General features: G+C 36.7%; 1 protein-coding gene across 3 annotated transcripts; it reads right to left on the bottom strand.

The window, feature by feature from the left end:
- Positions 1–428: 428 nt before the first annotated feature.
- LOC108345274 (membrane-anchored ubiquitin-fold protein 3) lies at positions 429–17,979 on the bottom strand. 3 transcript variants are annotated; one of them, XM_017583866.2, is made up of 4 exons: positions 17,820–17,978; positions 17,511–17,707; positions 14,973–15,143; positions 429–815 (listed from the first exon to the last, which is right to left on the bottom strand). In XM_017583866.2, exons 2-4 carry the CDS (start codon positions 17,638–17,640, stop codon positions 760–762), a joined length of 357 nt encoding a protein of 118 aa, XP_017439355.1. In that variant the 5' UTR covers positions 17,641–17,707; positions 17,820–17,978; the 3' UTR covers positions 429–759. The 3 variants fall into 3 exon arrangements, with proteins under 3 accessions (XP_017439355.1, XP_052727807.1, XP_017439363.2); XM_052871847.1 differs by lacking the exon at positions 429–815 and having other exon boundaries at positions 14,753–15,143; positions 17,820–17,979; XM_017583874.2 differs by lacking the exon at positions 429–815 and having other exon boundaries at positions 14,753–15,143; positions 17,511–17,731; positions 17,820–17,956.
- Between the last annotated feature and the right edge of the window lie 574 nt (positions 17,980–18,553).

Raw genomic sequence — 18,553 nt, 5'->3', positions numbered from 1 at the left:
TATTGTTCCAAATTCTAAATTCCATTCTGAAAGCTTTTACTATTACTTTCCAAAAATGCCATTATGAAATGTTTCAAACTTGTGTCCCGGAACAAGTATCATGAAATGTATTTCCAATTACTAAAAAAAATGTTATCCTTAATGAAATTGCTCACTTCTGAAGTAATCAATTTAAAATATTTAAAAGCCAATTCCAAATTATATATTCCAAATAATATCCAAAATCCTTATTGTAAAAGATTTTCTAAAATACTTCTAGAACGTATAATCCAAAAACTTTATATAATACATTTCGAAAAACATTCTCTAGAATATAAGAATTTAAAAGTTATTTTTGTCATTATAGTACGATAGGGAGGTTTTAGTTCATTGAAATACTTTAAACCTGGAAACAGAGGTGTGAGTGAATTATCCATGTGATGTGAAGACAATAGAATGAGAAAGTGAACACTGCACAAGTGCTTAGGCACTCTGGGATACATAAGATATCACGCAGGTCATTGCAAATTCAAAACAACAATTTGATGCACAACAGTACCAATCAATGGTTACAATGTCAAGGCTGTAGTACTTGTAATAAAAGAATGACAGCATCTTCGGAAGTCACCATTAACACAAACTTTTCTATGGATATATAGTTGCCCGTATACGTACTTTACACAGGAATGCTGAAATAGGTTTGTCCAGGCACATGATTTCTACAATTCACGAGTCATTGATGATGTATAAGGATACGCATATCCAGCTCATAGACTGTCTTCATAATATGGAACAAGAACAGACAACCTTCTTGGGCGAATCATCAACCTTCTTTTCTGTTAAGGAAAAAGAGAAATGCAACAATCAAACTGATATGCTTATTCAACTTTAAAATCAAAGCTAAAGAATAATTGGTTAAAAAAAAAACACAATCTTCGAAGCTGGGTCTAACCTAGATATCTCCTTTGGCAATTATTACTATGTCGTATTACCATCTACCAGAAAAAAAATAAAATTACAGCTCCAGAGCCCACCTTGTATTTGAATCCCAATCTCTTGGGATCTAAAAGAAATAACTGACGTGACTAATCTCAGAAATACAAGACAACTAAATAGCCACCACACACGAACAAAATAACAAGATCTATTTTCATAATTATGATTTGTATATCCACCATCTTATAATATCAAGCTTCACAAAACAATAAAACAATTGTTCATTATTTTTGAAGAATTAAGAGAAAGAAACTCTCTTTTTCATATTATTATCTTCACACTAAACACATACTTATACAATAATGAAAAACAGTAATCAACAATAAACAGTAAACAGTAGGCTCCTACAGAGCCTATATCTAAAAACATATTACATTTCAACACTCCCCCTCAAGCTGGAGCATATAAGTCATATGCCCCAAGCTTGGAACATATGAATTGAATTCTAGGCCCCCTTAGAGATTTGGTCAACATGTCTCCGAGTTGTTCATTAGAATTGACAAATTCAGTAACCAATTCCTTTGACAACAACTTCTCTCTAATAAAATGACAGTCAATTTCTATGTGTTTCGTCCTCTCATGAAACACAGGATTGGAGGAAATGTGTAGAGCTGCTTGATTGTCACAGTACAGTTTCATTTGCTCATTTTCACAAAACTTCAATTCTTGAAGAAGTTGTTTAATCCACACAAGTTCACATGTAGTCAGAGCCATAGATCGGTATTCAGCTTCAGCACTAGATCGAGCAACAACGTTTTGTTTCTTACTTTTCCAAGATACAAGGTTCCCACCAAGTAAAACACAATATCCTGTAGTAGATCTTCGATCAATTGGACTACCAGCCCAATCTGCATCACAATATCCTTCGATCCGAGTGTTTCCCTTGTTCTCATACAATAGTCCCTGTCCTGGACTTCCTTTTATGTATCTGAGAATGCGAAGTACTGCATTCCAATGATCAACATGTGGATTTTGCATAAATTGACTCACAACTCCAACTGGATAAGAAAGATCAGGTCTTGTTATGGTAAGATAAATGAGTTTTCCAACTAGTCTTCTATATCTCTCTGGGTCTGAGAAAGGTTCACCCTGATCTGTCATTAACTTTTGATTTGGGTCCATGGGATTGTCAATGGGCTTGCAATTTGTCAGACCTGTTTCCTCTAAAATGTCAAGAGCATATTTCCTTTGTGAAATAATGACACCTTCTTTTGACTGTGCCACTTCAATACCAAGAAAATATTTTAGACGACCCAGATCTTTAGTTTGAAAGTGATTGAACAGATGATTCTTTAAGTGATTAATTCTAGTGATGTCATTCCCTGTAATAACAATATCATCAACATACACCATGAGATAAACACATTTGTCAGGAGAATAGTGACCATAAAACACTGAATGATCCGCCTCACAACGTTTCAGTCCAAATTTTTGCACCACCTGACTAAATTTACCAAACCAAGCTCGAGGTGATTGCTTTAAGCCATAAAGGGAACGACGCAACTTACAAACTAATCCAGACTCCCCCTGAGCAACAAATCCAGGAGGTTGCTCCATGTATATCTCCTCTTCCAGATCACCATGAAGGAAGGCATTTTTAATGTCTAACTGATAAAGAGGCCAATGACGAATGGCAGCCATAGCAAGAAAAATACGAACGGTACTGGTTTTAGCCACAGGAGAAAAAGTATCACAATAGTCTTGGCCATAAACTTGAGTATAGCCCTTAGCTACCAGTCGAGCTTTAAGGCGATCAATTTTACCAGTAGGACCAACTTTAACAGTATAAATCCATCTACAACCAACAGGCTTCTTATCAGGAGGAAGAGGGACAAGATCCCAAGTGCCATTGTGTTCAAGTGCCTTCATCTCATCAACCATGGCTTGTCGCCATCCAGAATGAACAAGTGCCTCATGAATATTATTAGGAACCTTAGTCGATGATATTGAGGAAACAAAGGAGAAATATGTAGGAGACAAGTTATGATAACTCACAAAATTATAAATAGGATATGGATTGCGAGTAGAACGAATACCTTTACGGAGGGCAATGGGCCAATTATCATCTGAATCAGTAGAAGGTGAAGATGATGAAGGATCCATGGTCTGAGGATCTGATGCAGAAGGATCTGAGTCTCGAGGATCGTCAGTGTTAGGAGTTCGAGATTGGGTTCGACGTTGATATGTGATAAGAGGTGGAGGAACAATGTTATTTGGATTTTGATTTTGAGGTACAGAATCAGGAATAATTAGAGGATCACATGTTGGTAAAGGAAACATTTGTTGAACAGAGGAACGATCCTCCATGGAGGAAGAAAAAAAAGGTGTATCCTCAAAGAATGTGACATCAGCTGACATATAATATCTCTTTGTGGAGGGAGAATAACATCTATACCCTTTCTGAAGACGAGAGTATCCTAAGAAAACACACTTGATAGCTTTTGCTGAGAGCTTATCAAGACCTGGAGAAACATTATGAACAAAACACATACACCCAAATACACGTGGGGAAACATGGTATAAAGTGTCGTTGGGAAAAATGACAGAGTGAGGAATTTTATTATTAAGAGAGGAAGAAGGCATCCTATTGATAAGAAAACAGGCAGTGAGGACTGCATCGCCCCAATGATGTACAGGAACATTAGTATTCAACATTAAGGAACGTGCAGTTTCAATGAGATGTCTATTCTTTCTTTCTGCAATGCCATTTTGTTGTGGAGTGTGAGGACAGGTTGACTGGTGTAAAATTCCTTGGGAAGATAAGAATGAAGAAAATGCTAGAGAGAAGTATTCCTTAGCATTATCACTTCGAATAATTTTAATTGTCTTCCCAAATTGGTTCTTAATTTCAATAAAAAAGGACTTGAATATGGACAAAAGTTCAGATCTCTCTTTCATTAAATAAACCCAAGTACATCGAGAGAATTCATCAATAAAGGTTACAAAATAATTAAAACCAAATGAAGTAATACGACTTGGTCCCCAAATATCTGAATGAATTATTGAAAAAGGAAAATCACACTGTGTCTCAGATCTTTTAGGATAGGAAGATCTAACATGTTTTCCTAATTGACAAGATTCACAATCTAAGACTTGGATGTTTTTGAGACTTGGAACCATCATCTTCAACTTGAACAAACTTGGATGGCCTAGACGATCATGCAGAAGTTTGGGGGATGAAGTGGTAAAGCAGGAAACTGAGGAATGAGGTTTTAAGAAATAAAGTCCTTGAGACTCATGTCCTTCTCCAATCAGACGACCTGTCCCATGTTCCTGTATAACAAAAGAATTGGCCGTAAAGGTTATGGAACAATTTAAGGTACGAGTCAACTGACTCAAAGAGATTAAATTGTATGGACAATTGGGAACATATAACACAGAATTTAAACTTAGTGAAGGAGATAAGGAAACTGTTCCAATTCCCTGAGATTTCACTTTTGATCCATTGGCAACGGTAATGAGATGAGGAATTCTTGGAGAAGACAATGAAGAAAATGAAGGAATGTTACCAGAGATATGGTCTGAGGCACTTGAGTCCAGAATCCATGGATTATGACCTTCCACAGATTGAGATAGGCTGGCTGTAGGCACACTAGTCATGACAGAGGATTGGCCAGGATTAGACGGTTTTCCAGACTTGTAACGTAAAAATTCTTCATATTCTTCATTTGAAATTCTGGATTCTAGATCACCAGATTTAGACACATGAGCAACTTTGTCTGGATATCCATGTAGAACATAACATTTGTCTCGAGTATGGCCTAGTTTCTTACAGTATGTGCATTGAGGAGGAGGACGTATGCTACGACCACCACGTCCTCGGTTGTTTCTGCCTCCTCCTCTTCCTTGTGGCACTCCTCTTCCTTGTGGCATTATCATAGCTGATGTTCCAATAACATCGATTGAATTCTCATCTTTCACCAATGGAGGTACTCGAAGAAGTCGAGTAACCAAACCATCCATTGAAGGGATTTGATCACCAGCTAAAACTTGATCACGTACATGATCATAATCGGAGTGTAAGCTTCTCAGAATTAGGACCATGTAAAACTTGTCAAGCTTTTTATTGATCCCTTCTAATGAATCAGCTACAAAGAAGTTCTTTAATTCTTCTACAGCAGCCCGAGCCTTTGCTATATGAGAAACCATGTCATGGTTGACTTGTTTTAGAGAAGCTACTCTTTGGGTTGCATCAAAAAGACGTTGTACATCATTAGCAAAAATATCTTCTGCCCTTTTCCAGAATGATGAACATGTTTTATAGGGTCTCAAGATATCTAAAACCTCTTGCTCCACTGACTGCCACAAAATTGCGCATAGCTGAAAATCCAATTTTTGCCATTGAGATTTTTCTTCATCTGGAACCATAGAGATATCTTGTTCTAGATGATCATGGTGTCCTTGACCAAGAAACCATAATTCCACTGCCGAAGACCAAGATAAATAATTTTTCCAGTTGAGTTTTGTAGATGTAATGATAGGAGTTGTAGATAGAGAGGAATTAATTGCAGTAGATGCCATTACAGATCGGAAAATGAACCAGACTTGGAGAGATATTCAACTATTGGGAGAGAGAAAACCCTAGGTATCAATTACACCCACTGAAACAGGGAAGTAAGGTCAGATATAGGCTCAGCAAACAGCGCGCGAGATCTGGCGGGCTGCGGCGGCGCGTGACAGCGCGTGAGGGCGATGCAGGGACGGCGACCACCAGGGTTGGGTCGCGCTCACGGAGGCGCACAAAACCCCTAAATTTTCCTGAGAAAATGGGGTACCGGCGGCGGCGGCGACGGCGGCGGCGGCGAAAACGGCGGCGACGGCGAAAACGGCGGCGACGGCGGCAGCTGGTGGTTGATGGCGTCTACAGAAGAGAGCCCCGGTGCTTGGCTCTTGATACCATTTTGAAGAATTAAGAGAAAGAAACTCTCTTTTTCATATTATTATCTTCACACTAAACACATACTTATACAATAATGAAAAACAGTAATCAACAATAAACAGTAAACAGTAGGCTCCTACAGAGCCTATATCTAAAAACATATTACATTTCAACAATTATTTCACAATATAAGCAGTTCTGTCTCTTCAGAATAACGGAGATTTCAAGAAAAGTATATTCATCTTTCTAAAACTTACTGATCTTTATAACCTTTTTATGATAATACTAATACGTTATTTTTAATATTCTAAATGTTATATCTTATGTTGACCTTTTTAAATGATCAAAAAATAAATTTTATTAAAAAAAATCATAATACCAGTGTCCTAATAGCTGTAAGAAAATATGCTCAATCATTCAAGCATATTTTGTACAGGAGTTAGGGAAAACATGCTTGAAAACATGTCCAAACAGAGGAGTGTTCGTGCAGTTAGCTTCCCCATATGAATTAATTCAGTAATGGTAAGCTACATTGATGGATGCATGCAGTAATAGTAAGCTACATTATGGATGCAATACAGTAATTGTAAGTTATATTTATTGATGCAATGCCACAATGGTACGTGTGGAAATAAAAGCATTTAATGTTCATTATTTTTTCAGGAAATTCAGTTATGCTTGGCATAATTTAATGTACATTAAGAAGTTGTGATGTTTTAGTTGTTCTATTCAGAATAGCAATAGTTATTTATTATCTTAGTAAGTCAATCTGCAAGTCCTGATTGGGGGTTTTGCTTCCACATCAAGTTGTTCAGCAAGTTCGATTGGGCTCTCGCAGCTGTCAGAATTTTCCGGTGACTGTCAGCTTTTCTGAGAATGTCACCTTTTCAGTGACTTGCAGGCAATTTTCCAGTTACTGTCTGATAAGTCTCTAATAATTTTCTGACTACTTTTCCAGTAACCTTCCTGACAACTTTCATGTGATTTTGTTTAGGGGTTTATTGCTCCAAGTCTTCTTTGAATAAATATGAAAAATTAAACTACTTGTGTTTGGTATATTCAAGTATGATTCCACTTCCATTTGGGCAAAGAGCCTCACATTTTTCCCGTCTTTTTGGATACTCGATTCCTGAATCGCAGATCATATGACTCCCTAAACATATTCTCTCCTTGTCCTAGAAATAAAATAATTGCAACTACAGTGACACTCTTGTAACCACCAGATGATATAGGAAATATTAAAATTTCTTTCAAAACTTTATGAAAAATGTTTTTCATGCCACAGAACCTTGTTTCCACACAAAAATTTACAAAAGACCTATCTTGTACGGTCATATTTCATAATGATTGTTGTCTTTTTCAGAACAAAGGTTCAGAGAGGACAATTGTCACTAGAAAAAGGAATAGGCCATTTCAGAGTCTATATTGTTGAAATGGAGAGAATTTTCCCTTCTCATTCTCGATTAGGACACCCGTTTTTTAAACCATCAAGGATATGTTTCAATGATTGCTTTTAGAGTTAAACGTTGAAAGCTGTTAATGATGTGAGTGAAATTGTAAGCATAAGCGCATACCATTTCCATTAAGTAACAACAAAAGTACATCTCCTTTCTATTTTATCTAAAAGCAATGTGTGTAAAGTGATGTTTTAAATCAGTCTCCTATTCCAAATGTGTGGGGGCTTAATGTGTTTTATTCAGATATTAGTTTAGTAAAATCTTGTCAAGGTTTCTAGGCTGTCTAACTTCATCATATTGTCTAGTAGAAGATGTGTCTCCCAATATATTTGGCGGCAAGTATAAGTAAAACATCTTAGAAAATGAACTTTAAGTTTAATTCAATCTCAAAAAATAAACTTGTAAAGTAGAGTTTGCACCCCACTTATATATTATAATTTGCTCATATCTCTAATTGATGTGAGATCTCCAACACAACCCCACATGCCGAAGAATGAACATCTTGAAACATGAGATTAGAATTAGTGGATGGTCCAATAGGAGCCCAATAGAGGTGACACAATAATCCAATGAATTTCCTTAGGATAAACTTTAAATGGCTTTGATACCCACTGTAGGACACTTGTTAAACTACCCGCAAATATCTAATCCCATGTTCAAGATGTTCATTCCTTGGCGTGAGGGTGTGTATTGGAGATCCTATATCAACTAAAGATATAGATAAATGTCAAAACTTCAACTTACAAGCAAATTTTGTGAGGCTAAGTTAAGTTTAAAGTCTACTTCCTAATAATGTTGAAAAAATCATCTTAACTAGAGATAAGGCCAAATTATAATATATATATATATATATATATATATATATATATATATATATATATATATATATATATATATATAAGTAGATGGAAATATCACCTTACATTAGTTTTTTCGGGTTAAGTTAGACTTAAGGTTCACTTTCTTAACATGGTATCACAATCATTCATAACCCATTCTAGTCAAGTTTATTGGGTCTCACGTCACCTGCTATCAGTTCCCCCCAATCCCACTATAGAGATGCCTAGTCCATAGTGTGAAGAGGTGTGTTAAGGGGTCCACATTGACTAGAGATAAGACCAAATTATAGTATATAAGATGATGCAAACCTCATTTTCCTAACTCAAATTTATAAGGTTGAGTTAGTCGTGAGGTTCATTTTCTTAACAAGTCTTTTGGCTTCTGTTAGAATTATTGTATTTGTATTTAGATATGAGTGTGTATGTGCTGTATGTGAGTGTATGTGAGTGTGTATTCCATTCACTTAATCCTATAAATATAGGATTAAGGAGAAGGATGTAACATGTAAGAGAACCATTTCATTCAATACAATACCATTTTCACATGGTATCAGAGCAGGTTCTCTGATCTACCTCTGGAGTCTCTGTTGTCTGCCGGCGGCCGGCCGCCATGGCCGCCGGCAACCCCTAAAATTTCCGGTGACAGCCCCTACAGCTTCAGCCCCTCATATTTCAGTGGGCATTTCTCTTCTTCTTAAATCTGTGCCACAGTCGGCACCAGTCCAGATCCAGCCAGCCACTGCTGTCGCCGCCTCTTTCCGCAGCAGTCGCTGCTAACTCCGTCACCGCCGCCGTCGCCACCGCCGGCCACCGTCACAGTTTCGACGGGTGACCTACGGATCTGGACCGTCTCTTCAAGCGACGGCCAACCACGCCAGTTTCGAGAGCCAGTTCTCTGTCACGCGCCGCCACGCAGCGCTTCTTTCCGGCCACTCCGTCGCCGGCCGCCGGCCACCGTCACAGATTCGACCGGTGACCAGCAGATCTGGAGCGTCTCCTCGAGCGACGACCAGCCCCACCGGTGCCGGCGTCTGATTCTTCCGAACGCGCCGCCACGAGGGCCAAATAAGTCCGCCGTTGACCACCGTCCGCCGCCGGCCACCGTCGCAGATTCGACCGATGACGAGCGGATCTGGATCGCCTCTTCGAGCGCGGCCTAACCCCGGTGGTCGCCGTCTCTGTACCCGCTCACCGCGCCTCCACGCGCCGCCTGTCCCCAGCTGAGTTTCGGCCGCGTGTTCTGCACGCGCCGCCTTCCTGGTGTCGGAGTTTCACCGCGACACCTCCATAGCCGTCGCCGGAGCTCCCTCTCTCTGTTCCGACCCTCAGAGCAGTCATTGCTGCCATCTTCGTCTCCGCTGTTGATTGTTCCAGCCGTCATTTGCCACTGTCTAGGCGCCATTTGCCGCTGTCCCGCGCCCTTTGCTGCTGTCCAGGTGCCGTTTTGCCCATGTCCGGCATCATTTTGCCGCTGTCCAGGCGCCGTTTGTTGCTGTCCAGGCGCCTTTTGACCACTGTCCAGCCACTATTGACCGCTGTCCAGGTGCCGTTTCCGCTGTCCGGCGCCGTTTTGTCGTTGTCCAAGCGAAGTTTGCCGCTGTTCGGCACTGTTTGCCACTTTTCGGTGCTAGAGTTAGCTCGATGTTTGGCACTGTTTGCCGTTGTTCAGTGCTAGAGTTAGCACTGTTTGCTGCTGTTTGGTGCTAGAGTTAGCACTGTTTGCCGCTGTTCGGTGCTAGAGTTAGCCCGATCTTCTTGCATTATTTGCTGCTGTTCGGCACAGCCGTTGTTCGGTGCTAGAGTTAGCCCGATCTTCTTGTGATACACTGCTACGTATCACCACTTGGAAGTTGTCCAGCAAAGAATTTTGGACCTCCAATTTGGATCTTTGGTGCCTTTGTTTCAGCATTATAGCTTAATCTTGTGTTTTGTTTTAGTGGTCCAGCAACTGTGATATTCCACATTTCCGCCGTTCACACTAAGGGGGAGTACATTTCCAAGACACTGCAAGTCACATGTATATGGGTGTAGTCCCTGCAGTTTTGTAGATTTCAGCTACTACTGTTGATCCCGTCACCCAGCCATCATTGATGAGGATTTAGTGTAGTCCCTGCAGTTTTGTAGCTCTTAGCTTTCAGCTACCACTGTTGATCCCGTCACTCATCCATCATTGATTGGAGAATCAGTCCTTGCAGTTTGTCATTGGCCACCACTGCTTTTCTTCATCCACTTTTGAAGTTGAAGTTTCACAAGCTGCTGTTAGTCCATCTATGTTTGCCTCACACTCTTGAAGACAAATCATCTAGTTCAACACCGAGTTCATCTATTCCAAGCTTAGTACATACAATCTGTATGCTCCAGCTTGAGGGGGAGTGTTAGAATTATTGTATTTGTATTTAGATATGAGTGTGTATGTGCTGTATGTGAGTGTATGTGAGTGTGTATTCCATTCACTTAATCCTATAAATATAGGATTAAGGAGAAGGATGTAACATGTAAGAGAACCATTTCATTCAATACAATACCATTTTCACAGCTTCTACTAAGACTAATATAGTCTAGAACAATTGCCTAAGTGACATTTCAGCTCAGAAGCGGGAAGCAAGGTTCATGTGTCTTCTCCACTTGTTTAGTTACATTTTGTGGAAGTTAGTTGTGGGAGTTATGTACTATGTATAGGAAGCCATAGTGATAGTTAAAGCTAACTTAGAGTTGTTGTTCAAATGTTTTCATTGTGTTAAGTGATTTGAGCTAGAGTTCATTATAAGAGAGAAGCTTTAAGTTGTAATCTCTATGATATTGAATTCTGTCATGGACGTAAATTGAACTTTGTTAACACTTTAGTTGAACCACGTTACTTTTGCATGTTGATTCCAATCATGTTTCGTCCTTTGTTTATCATCTAAGGGTTTGTTTGCAACCTCTTTTCTGTTAGAGTTTTGAGCTTGTGTTTGATAGCCGGTCTTGCAATAAGTTTGTCCGTTTATTTCCATATCTTATAATCTTTATTGATGACTTGAGTTACTTGGACTTTTCTTCTTAAACACAAGTCTCAAGTTCTATTTTCCAATTTCTCCACAACTAAAATCAGTTTGGTTTTTCCATAGACTTTGGTGTGATAATGGAAAATAATATTAATGATGTCACTACATCATTTTGTCAAAAGAGAGTATAACTCATGAATCTGTGTTAAAATTTCTCAACAAAATGAAACTACTGAATGAAAAAATGGGCATCTCTTTGTTCAAAATAGGGTACTATTGCTCCAAAAACTGTTTCAAAAATTGTTTGGGGAGAAGGTGATCTCACGACAACAGATTTCATTAACAGATTATACTCTATAATCTTGGAATTCAAGAGCGCTATGTAAATTCCTGTTTTCTATCCTAATTTACCCACTACTAATAATCTTACACCAAAGGTCTACTACAAGTACCTCTTTTGTTCACATTCATAGTCAAGGTATTGGAAGACATGTAGAGTCTTATAATATGTGTTTGTTGTCTACTCCTCTAGTCATAAGGGATGTAAATGTTAACATCCTACTTCAAATTTCTTGTCTCAAAATGAAACCTTCTTGAAGATCAAGGTTTTTTCAAACAACCTTATCTCGAGGACAATTTGCAAGATAAGGAAACTCATTTAAGGCTCTTGTCCTTCCTAGCCTCGAGTTTACAATTTTGGTGCCAAAGTCAAAACAAACAACTCTTCTACCCCATCAACTGAAAATGATCCTAAAGTTGATAAAATATTTGAAAAACAAACTGAATATGAAAGAAGACTGAAGGTCACTCCTAGTTTAACAAATTAAGAGCCCCAAACAACTACTTCACATTAGGGAACAAATTCCAACCTTCCTATTTTACAAAAAAATAAAATAAATAATCATTCACACTGTAACAGAAATTTAATTAGTAGAAGACGATCTTTATCTTCCATTTCCCTGCAGAAAGGAACCAAAAAATGCACTGAGAAACCACTCTATCCTGTCTCCAATTATGTCTCATTTCATAATTTATCTCCCACCCATAAAACATTTATTGCAAACTCAAACTCACTCAATTCTTACTAATGTTTTTGAGGAAATAGCAGAAAAAAAATGGAAGTCGGCAACGGATATAGAGATGGAGGCATCAGAGACAAAAAAGGAATGGAATTGGTTTCTATGCCGGAAGGAAAGCAGTCAGTTGGATTGACTAAGAGATATAAAGCAAGACTGGTTGTTAAGGATTTCACTCAAACCAATGGGATTGATTACTTGACCTTTGCTAAGATGAATGCAGTTCAAATCATACTACCTCCTGCTACAAATTATGGTTTCTTATATGGGAAGCTCAAGGAAGAAATCTATATAAAGGTTCCCCTAGAATGTGAAGTTCCTACCAATTTTGTATATGATATAAACAATCTCCTCATACATGGTTTAGGAGATTTACTAAAGCCATGGTAGTCTCTGGGTACAAACAAACCATAGGGATCACACTTTCTTCATGAACACTCATATTCACGGGGAGTGATTGTCTTGTTAGTGTATGTAAATGACTTTATTGTTACTGGTAATGATTGGAAGGAACAATAATTATAGTCAACATCTAGCAAAGGAGTTTGAGATAAAAACACTAGAGAAGTGGAAATACTTTTTCGAGATTGAAGTGGCCAGCTCCAAAGGTATATTATCATATCTGAACAAAAAAATGTCACCAATTTTCTTAAGGAGACAGGTAGGGCAGCCTGTAAACATATAAGTACTACCATGGATTCGAACTTCAAATTGTGTTATGCAAATGATAGTGTAGCGGTTGATAACGAGAGGTATCAACATCAGGTTGGAAAATTTGTATACTTGCCTTATACAAGGCCAAATATTGCATTGTTGTTAGTTTGGTTTGTCAGTTTATACATTGCCCAAGAGAAGTCTACTTACAGAATTTTGCAAAACTTTAACATGATACTATGAAGAGGAATTTTATAAAAAAATAAATCGACATACAATTGTTGAAGCCTATACTGATGCTGACTTTATTGGATCATTAAGTGATAGGAGATCTACTACTGGATAATGCACCTCTTAGAAGAAACTTAGTAACTTGTATAGAAGTAAAAAAAAAAAACATAATGTTGTAGCTTGATCTTAGTGTTAAATCCAAATTTTGAGCTATGACATGAGGTGCTTTTGAATTGCTTTGGCTGAAAATTATCTTAGAAGACTTTAAAATTAAATCGGATGGACCTGTGTAGCTGCTCTAATGTGATAACAATTGCGAAATCAGCATAGCTCATAATTCTATTCAGCATGATGGACCAAAACAAATTGACATGACAGACAATTTATTAAAGAAAAGTTGGGGAGCAGTTTGATTTGTATTTCATATGTACCTTCACAAGGTCGACTGCATATATTCTCATATGTTTGGACTCTTATACTTCCATATTGATTCATTTGGCTCTCAAACTTCAAAAAAATGTGGATTTAGTCCTTCCTTTCTAAGAATCCATCATGTTTTTTTAAGTTAGGAGACATTAAATTCACATTTTTTGAGTTTGAAGACTAAATTCATCATCATGAAAGTACAAATATAACACTGGACTGAAAGTATTAAGACTAAAAAAACATTTTTTTTCCAAACAAATATAACACTGAATGACTTTGCATCCCCTCTCTCATATGCTTATCATACGTAAGTTTTAATATTTGGACCTAACTGAACAGGGGAGAATCAAATTCTCACTGCTAAATAAGCATTTTTAGCATCAATTATACAACTTGCGTCTAGGCAATTTGTGTAGACGAAATGTAATGCATAACACACAATAAGTTTATGTTAAATTGTTGTCAAAGTCTCTGATCCATATTTTACATTTGAAACGAATATATGCCAAACTACCTATTGGTCTAGTCTACAAATGTGCCAATTTGAACGCGAGAATCTTTCTACATTAAATGGTGCGAGCTAATCGGACCTAAAACCAGTGCTCAATACATGAAAGAAAAAGTTAAATATGTCTATGAAAATATCAAAAGCTGATCATCTATAAGCCTATAGCCAGTGGTGTTTAGTTTCCAAAATAATTATACAGCTTATTTAGCTACGCAAAGCAATTAAATCCTATAATTTGGTATCAAAATTATCGAAAATGCCTGTAATGAAGAACCAGTTATATATATATATATATATATATATATATATATATATATATATATATATATATATATATATATATATATATATATATATATATATTGCATATTTTTATTCATTCAGAATTATTTTAATTAAATAAACTCCAAATCAAAATGCATATAAGTTCACCAATAGATAGAAATTTTTAGGCTATTATTACTATTTTTAATCTTTGAGGACATAAAATGTGATCACTTTATGCTTACAATTTTTGCTAACTTTATTAGTTATTGTTTTATCTTAAGTTTATGACTAGATATGTTGTATAAAATTAAAAATATATAACTCTCACATATTTGATCAGTGTCGTTACTGTTGATCCAACAAACCATTAAGAAGTGCTTTCTTTAACCAGTTCAATCATCAATATAATTTTCAAATCTTAATCTCTAATGGGAAAAAGTGGCCAACCTAATTAAGCAACAAACGTCCCTCAGTTCTTACTCATTTATTTCAGTTACATGAGAATGAGATGTTCCAAGTCAGAATATCGTCATGCAGATCTAGCTGCAAACTCGTGGAAGTTGGTTCTGATTGAGATCTACTTAATTTTCATACCAAGTAAAGAATCGCAACAACTTAAAGTAAACTAACCAAAAAATATTTATATTCTCTATAGCAAGAAGTCCACGGAACTTACCAGCTTTAGTTTTAGCTAGAGATGGCTGTACAACAACATGCATTATTATAACACTCCCAGCAATTTCACCAAAAGGTACTTTACATTGACCAACAGTCTTGTTGTTTTCCAAGATTTTACCAGAATTAATCAATTTCACTTCATTAGCTGACTTTGGCACAACCGTTTTACCTACACAGAGGAAGAGCAACAGAGAAAGAAAAGAAAAGAGAGAACACGTGTCATAACCTAACTTCATTAAGTTGTAGAAAAAGGGCCCAAACCCAAATGCATAATCATAAGAAGTTGACTGAATAGTTGGAGACATAACATAATAACATTCACCACAAGGCTGTCATATATAAAAGTCCATACCTCAGTTAGAATGTTAATGATTAATCACCTAGTTTTTTAGTCAGGAAACGTCACCAAACTTCCTTTTAAATTGAAAAAGTGAAGAGCCCAAATTTTTCTTGCAAAGAGTTTTAATTACAACTTTCTAATGTAATACTTCTGAACTTAATGTTGTGATCGGTATTTTACCAAAAACATTGTAATTGAGTCGATGACATTAAATGATATCAAACAAACTGGAAAGCTAAATAATATATAAAATGAGCTAAAGACTAAATTCATGTTGGCCATCTTTAGTTCATCTAAGCATCTCCCAATCATTTTATATTTTCACAATAAGGGTGATACAGAAACAAGGTGAAAAGCTCTTAATATGCAACTTGTTGGAATATAAGGGTTCTTGTAAGAGACTTAATATGTTAGGAATCAGGTTGGGTTGGAATTTTACTACTTCCAAAACTCTTATGTTTTAATCCTCGAAGTCCTTCATTATCAATATAAATAAATAGGAGTGTCAGAATTTTGTATCATAACATTTTCATCATGTGATATAAACTATTTCTCCCTTTAACACCTTTTTCAAATATTACACCAATGTCATCCTTCATGACCAATTCCATCACAGTTTCAATTGCTAAATCTGAGTTCCAATATATCAAGAGCTCAATTTGTTTGGTCCTACTCTCCCAAATGAACTTTGTCCAGTGTCTACAAACTTCTGTTAATTGAGCAGCAACTACAACAACCACAATCTAGTTTTACCTCCTACTTATGCTTCCATAGTGTTTTCCAATCAACATTAGTGGTTCTGTTCACTTTTCTGGCGTGTTTTTCTTCTCTGTCACTAATGCAATATCTAGTTCACCATCATGGCCTCCTTTCAACAGACTAATGGCACCATTCTAATCAGATGGTTTTCATTAGAAATTGTGCAAAACCTCTGAACCGCACACCCACACATACTAGCTATATGCAGTGCCCTCAGTCTCATGTCCCACTGGATGACAGTGCATCCCATCCATATTCACAGCTGACCAGTTCAGATTTCCTTGCCTCAACTTTTATGGCAGTTGCTAGCCTTGGGCACTGGTTTTAGCCACTCCTTAAACAGGTAGCCATGCTGTGCCAAGACTTCCAAGTTTACCTTCATTCAATTCAATTCAAGTCTTCTGGCCTGATTCATCCATGAGTTATAGATCCAATATGTATTTGGACCTGGTTATTACATCATGGAAAACCATACTCCGGTCTTTCTTCAGGTTTGGTCCTCTCGATTTGATACTTGTTCTTTTGCAAGAATAAACTTATTTCATATTTCAACATAACTTACAACTTCCAGAGGTACAATTGATTTCAGCAGTGCAAGAGATTTCTTGATAAAATTTTGTGTAAAACCATTCACCAATATTGACATGTGAATTGGTAACCAAATCCTTAATTTCTATTAATATGTGATTGAGGAAGGTAGAAAATGGGTATGCTTCATCATAGTGGTCATAATAGAATAACCATAGCAGTTCAGTAATATTTTACTCCATTTACAAAAACCAAGTGCTGCATGCTTGTATGAAAAAATTTGGTGAAAATATTTTGTCCTCATTCTTCAGACCTCACCCCAATAAGCTCACTTTCAAATTCATGAAACTAGCACAGATATGACAACAGAAAAAGTAAGCAATTCTGCAACTTTAATGATAATAATAACAATAACCATCAGTTATGAACCTATGACTGTGACAGTCCAATCTATGGTCTTTTATACACAGGTTACGAAACTTTACTTGGGAAATATAATTCAAATTTTACTTGACACACCCAATCACAGTCTTCCAAATATCAGTACACACAGTTCTCAATGAAAGCTACAAATTCTGGACTCGCCAATTTTTAAGATAAAATAAATTAAATAAGACTTTTCCCAGAACGCCAAAAATCAAACAATCCACAGCCATAAATGATCCTTTGAAACTTCAACGATCAGTCACATATGTTCACACTCGGATGGAAACCCGGAATTTTGAACACCCAAAGATGCATGCATAGATTGAACTCTCTAAACCGGACTATCCGATTAAAATTTAAAGTTCCCAAAGACTGATTAACAAATTAACAATCAAAACTAAAGGAATGAGTAAACAAAAGTAAAAATTATGATGAACAATAATTGAAATTGATTAGGAGGCAAGTGAAGAGAGAGAGAGAGACCTCTGGGCCAATCGGAGACAATCCTCTGCTTAAGCATATCGACGGTGGCGGCGGATGAATACCTAAAGGGTCCGATGTCGGAGCCATCGTACAACCTAAACTTGATGTCAACCAAATCCTCTTCCGGCATTTGAATTGACTTGTTCTATATGTCTTCTCAACCCTTACCCTTACCCTAACCCTTCCTTCCTCGATTCCTAAAATTCCAATGAAGATTGATTCTATTCGATTCCGTTATCACACTAAATCGAATCTTCAGAGATCTGTAATTGAATTATCTACAGCGATGAAAGAGAAATTGAGCACTACCTTCACAGTTTGATCAGAGTGAAAACCATTCCGCCTTTTGACTTTATTCGCTACCTTTGCTGTGCAGTCACCTTTTTCTTCAGCTGCTTCTGTTGGTGAGCACTGAACGAACTCAACAACAATAAGGCCAAAATTAAATACCAAAATAAATATAAAAAAAATAAATTGCTGAATTAAATCAACTGAAAGCCGCATTCGCTCTTAACGGCTGAACCCGTTAGAATCGACGCGGCTTCAAACCAGTTAACGTCTAGAAAAACGACGTCGTTTATTTAATCTTAAAAGAACCCATGTTAATTACTCATATGGTTTGTTTTATTTATTTATTTATTTAGGATATAAAATTAGAAGTGAAAAAATTTACTTCTGCCAATATAGTATAACAATAATCACTGATGTCAAATAAAATTCAAAATTTAAAAATACGATACGATTAAGTATACATTTCACGAAATCTAAAACTTATATAATAACAATAGTTAGTTGATCTTATAATCGATTGTCTATTGCCTAAAGTATATCTTCTTAATAATATTCATATATACTCTTTATCATCACAATTTTTTGGAGTTAAGTTTGACATGTAGAATTGGATTTAAAAATGACTACTTCGAAATTAGGTTTTTTCCTTTTCGATGCATCATGATATTATACATGTTACTAATTCCCTATTTCATGTATGTGTGTATACTTTGTAGCCAAAGACATCATATTTTATTTATTAGGATTTATTT

Source organism: Vigna angularis, chromosome 1, assembly GCF_016808095.1.
Source record: "Vigna angularis cultivar LongXiaoDou No.4 chromosome 1, ASM1680809v1, whole genome shotgun sequence".
In the NCBI taxonomy this organism is placed as follows: Eukaryota; Viridiplantae; Streptophyta; class Magnoliopsida; order Fabales; family Fabaceae; genus Vigna; species Vigna angularis.
Note: the sequence above shows the minus strand (reverse complement) of the source record. Positions and strands in the feature narration are given on the sequence as shown.

Coding starts and splice junctions, on each gene's coding strand:
- LOC108345274 (XM_052871847.1), bottom strand. CDS start 17,640: ATGCCGGAAGAGGATTTGGTTGACATCAAGTTTAGGTTGTACGATGGC. Junction 15,144..17,510: donor TGTCTCCGATTGGCCCAGAG/GTCTCTCTCTCT, acceptor TCCTCTGTGTAG/GTAAAACGGTTGTGCCAAAG.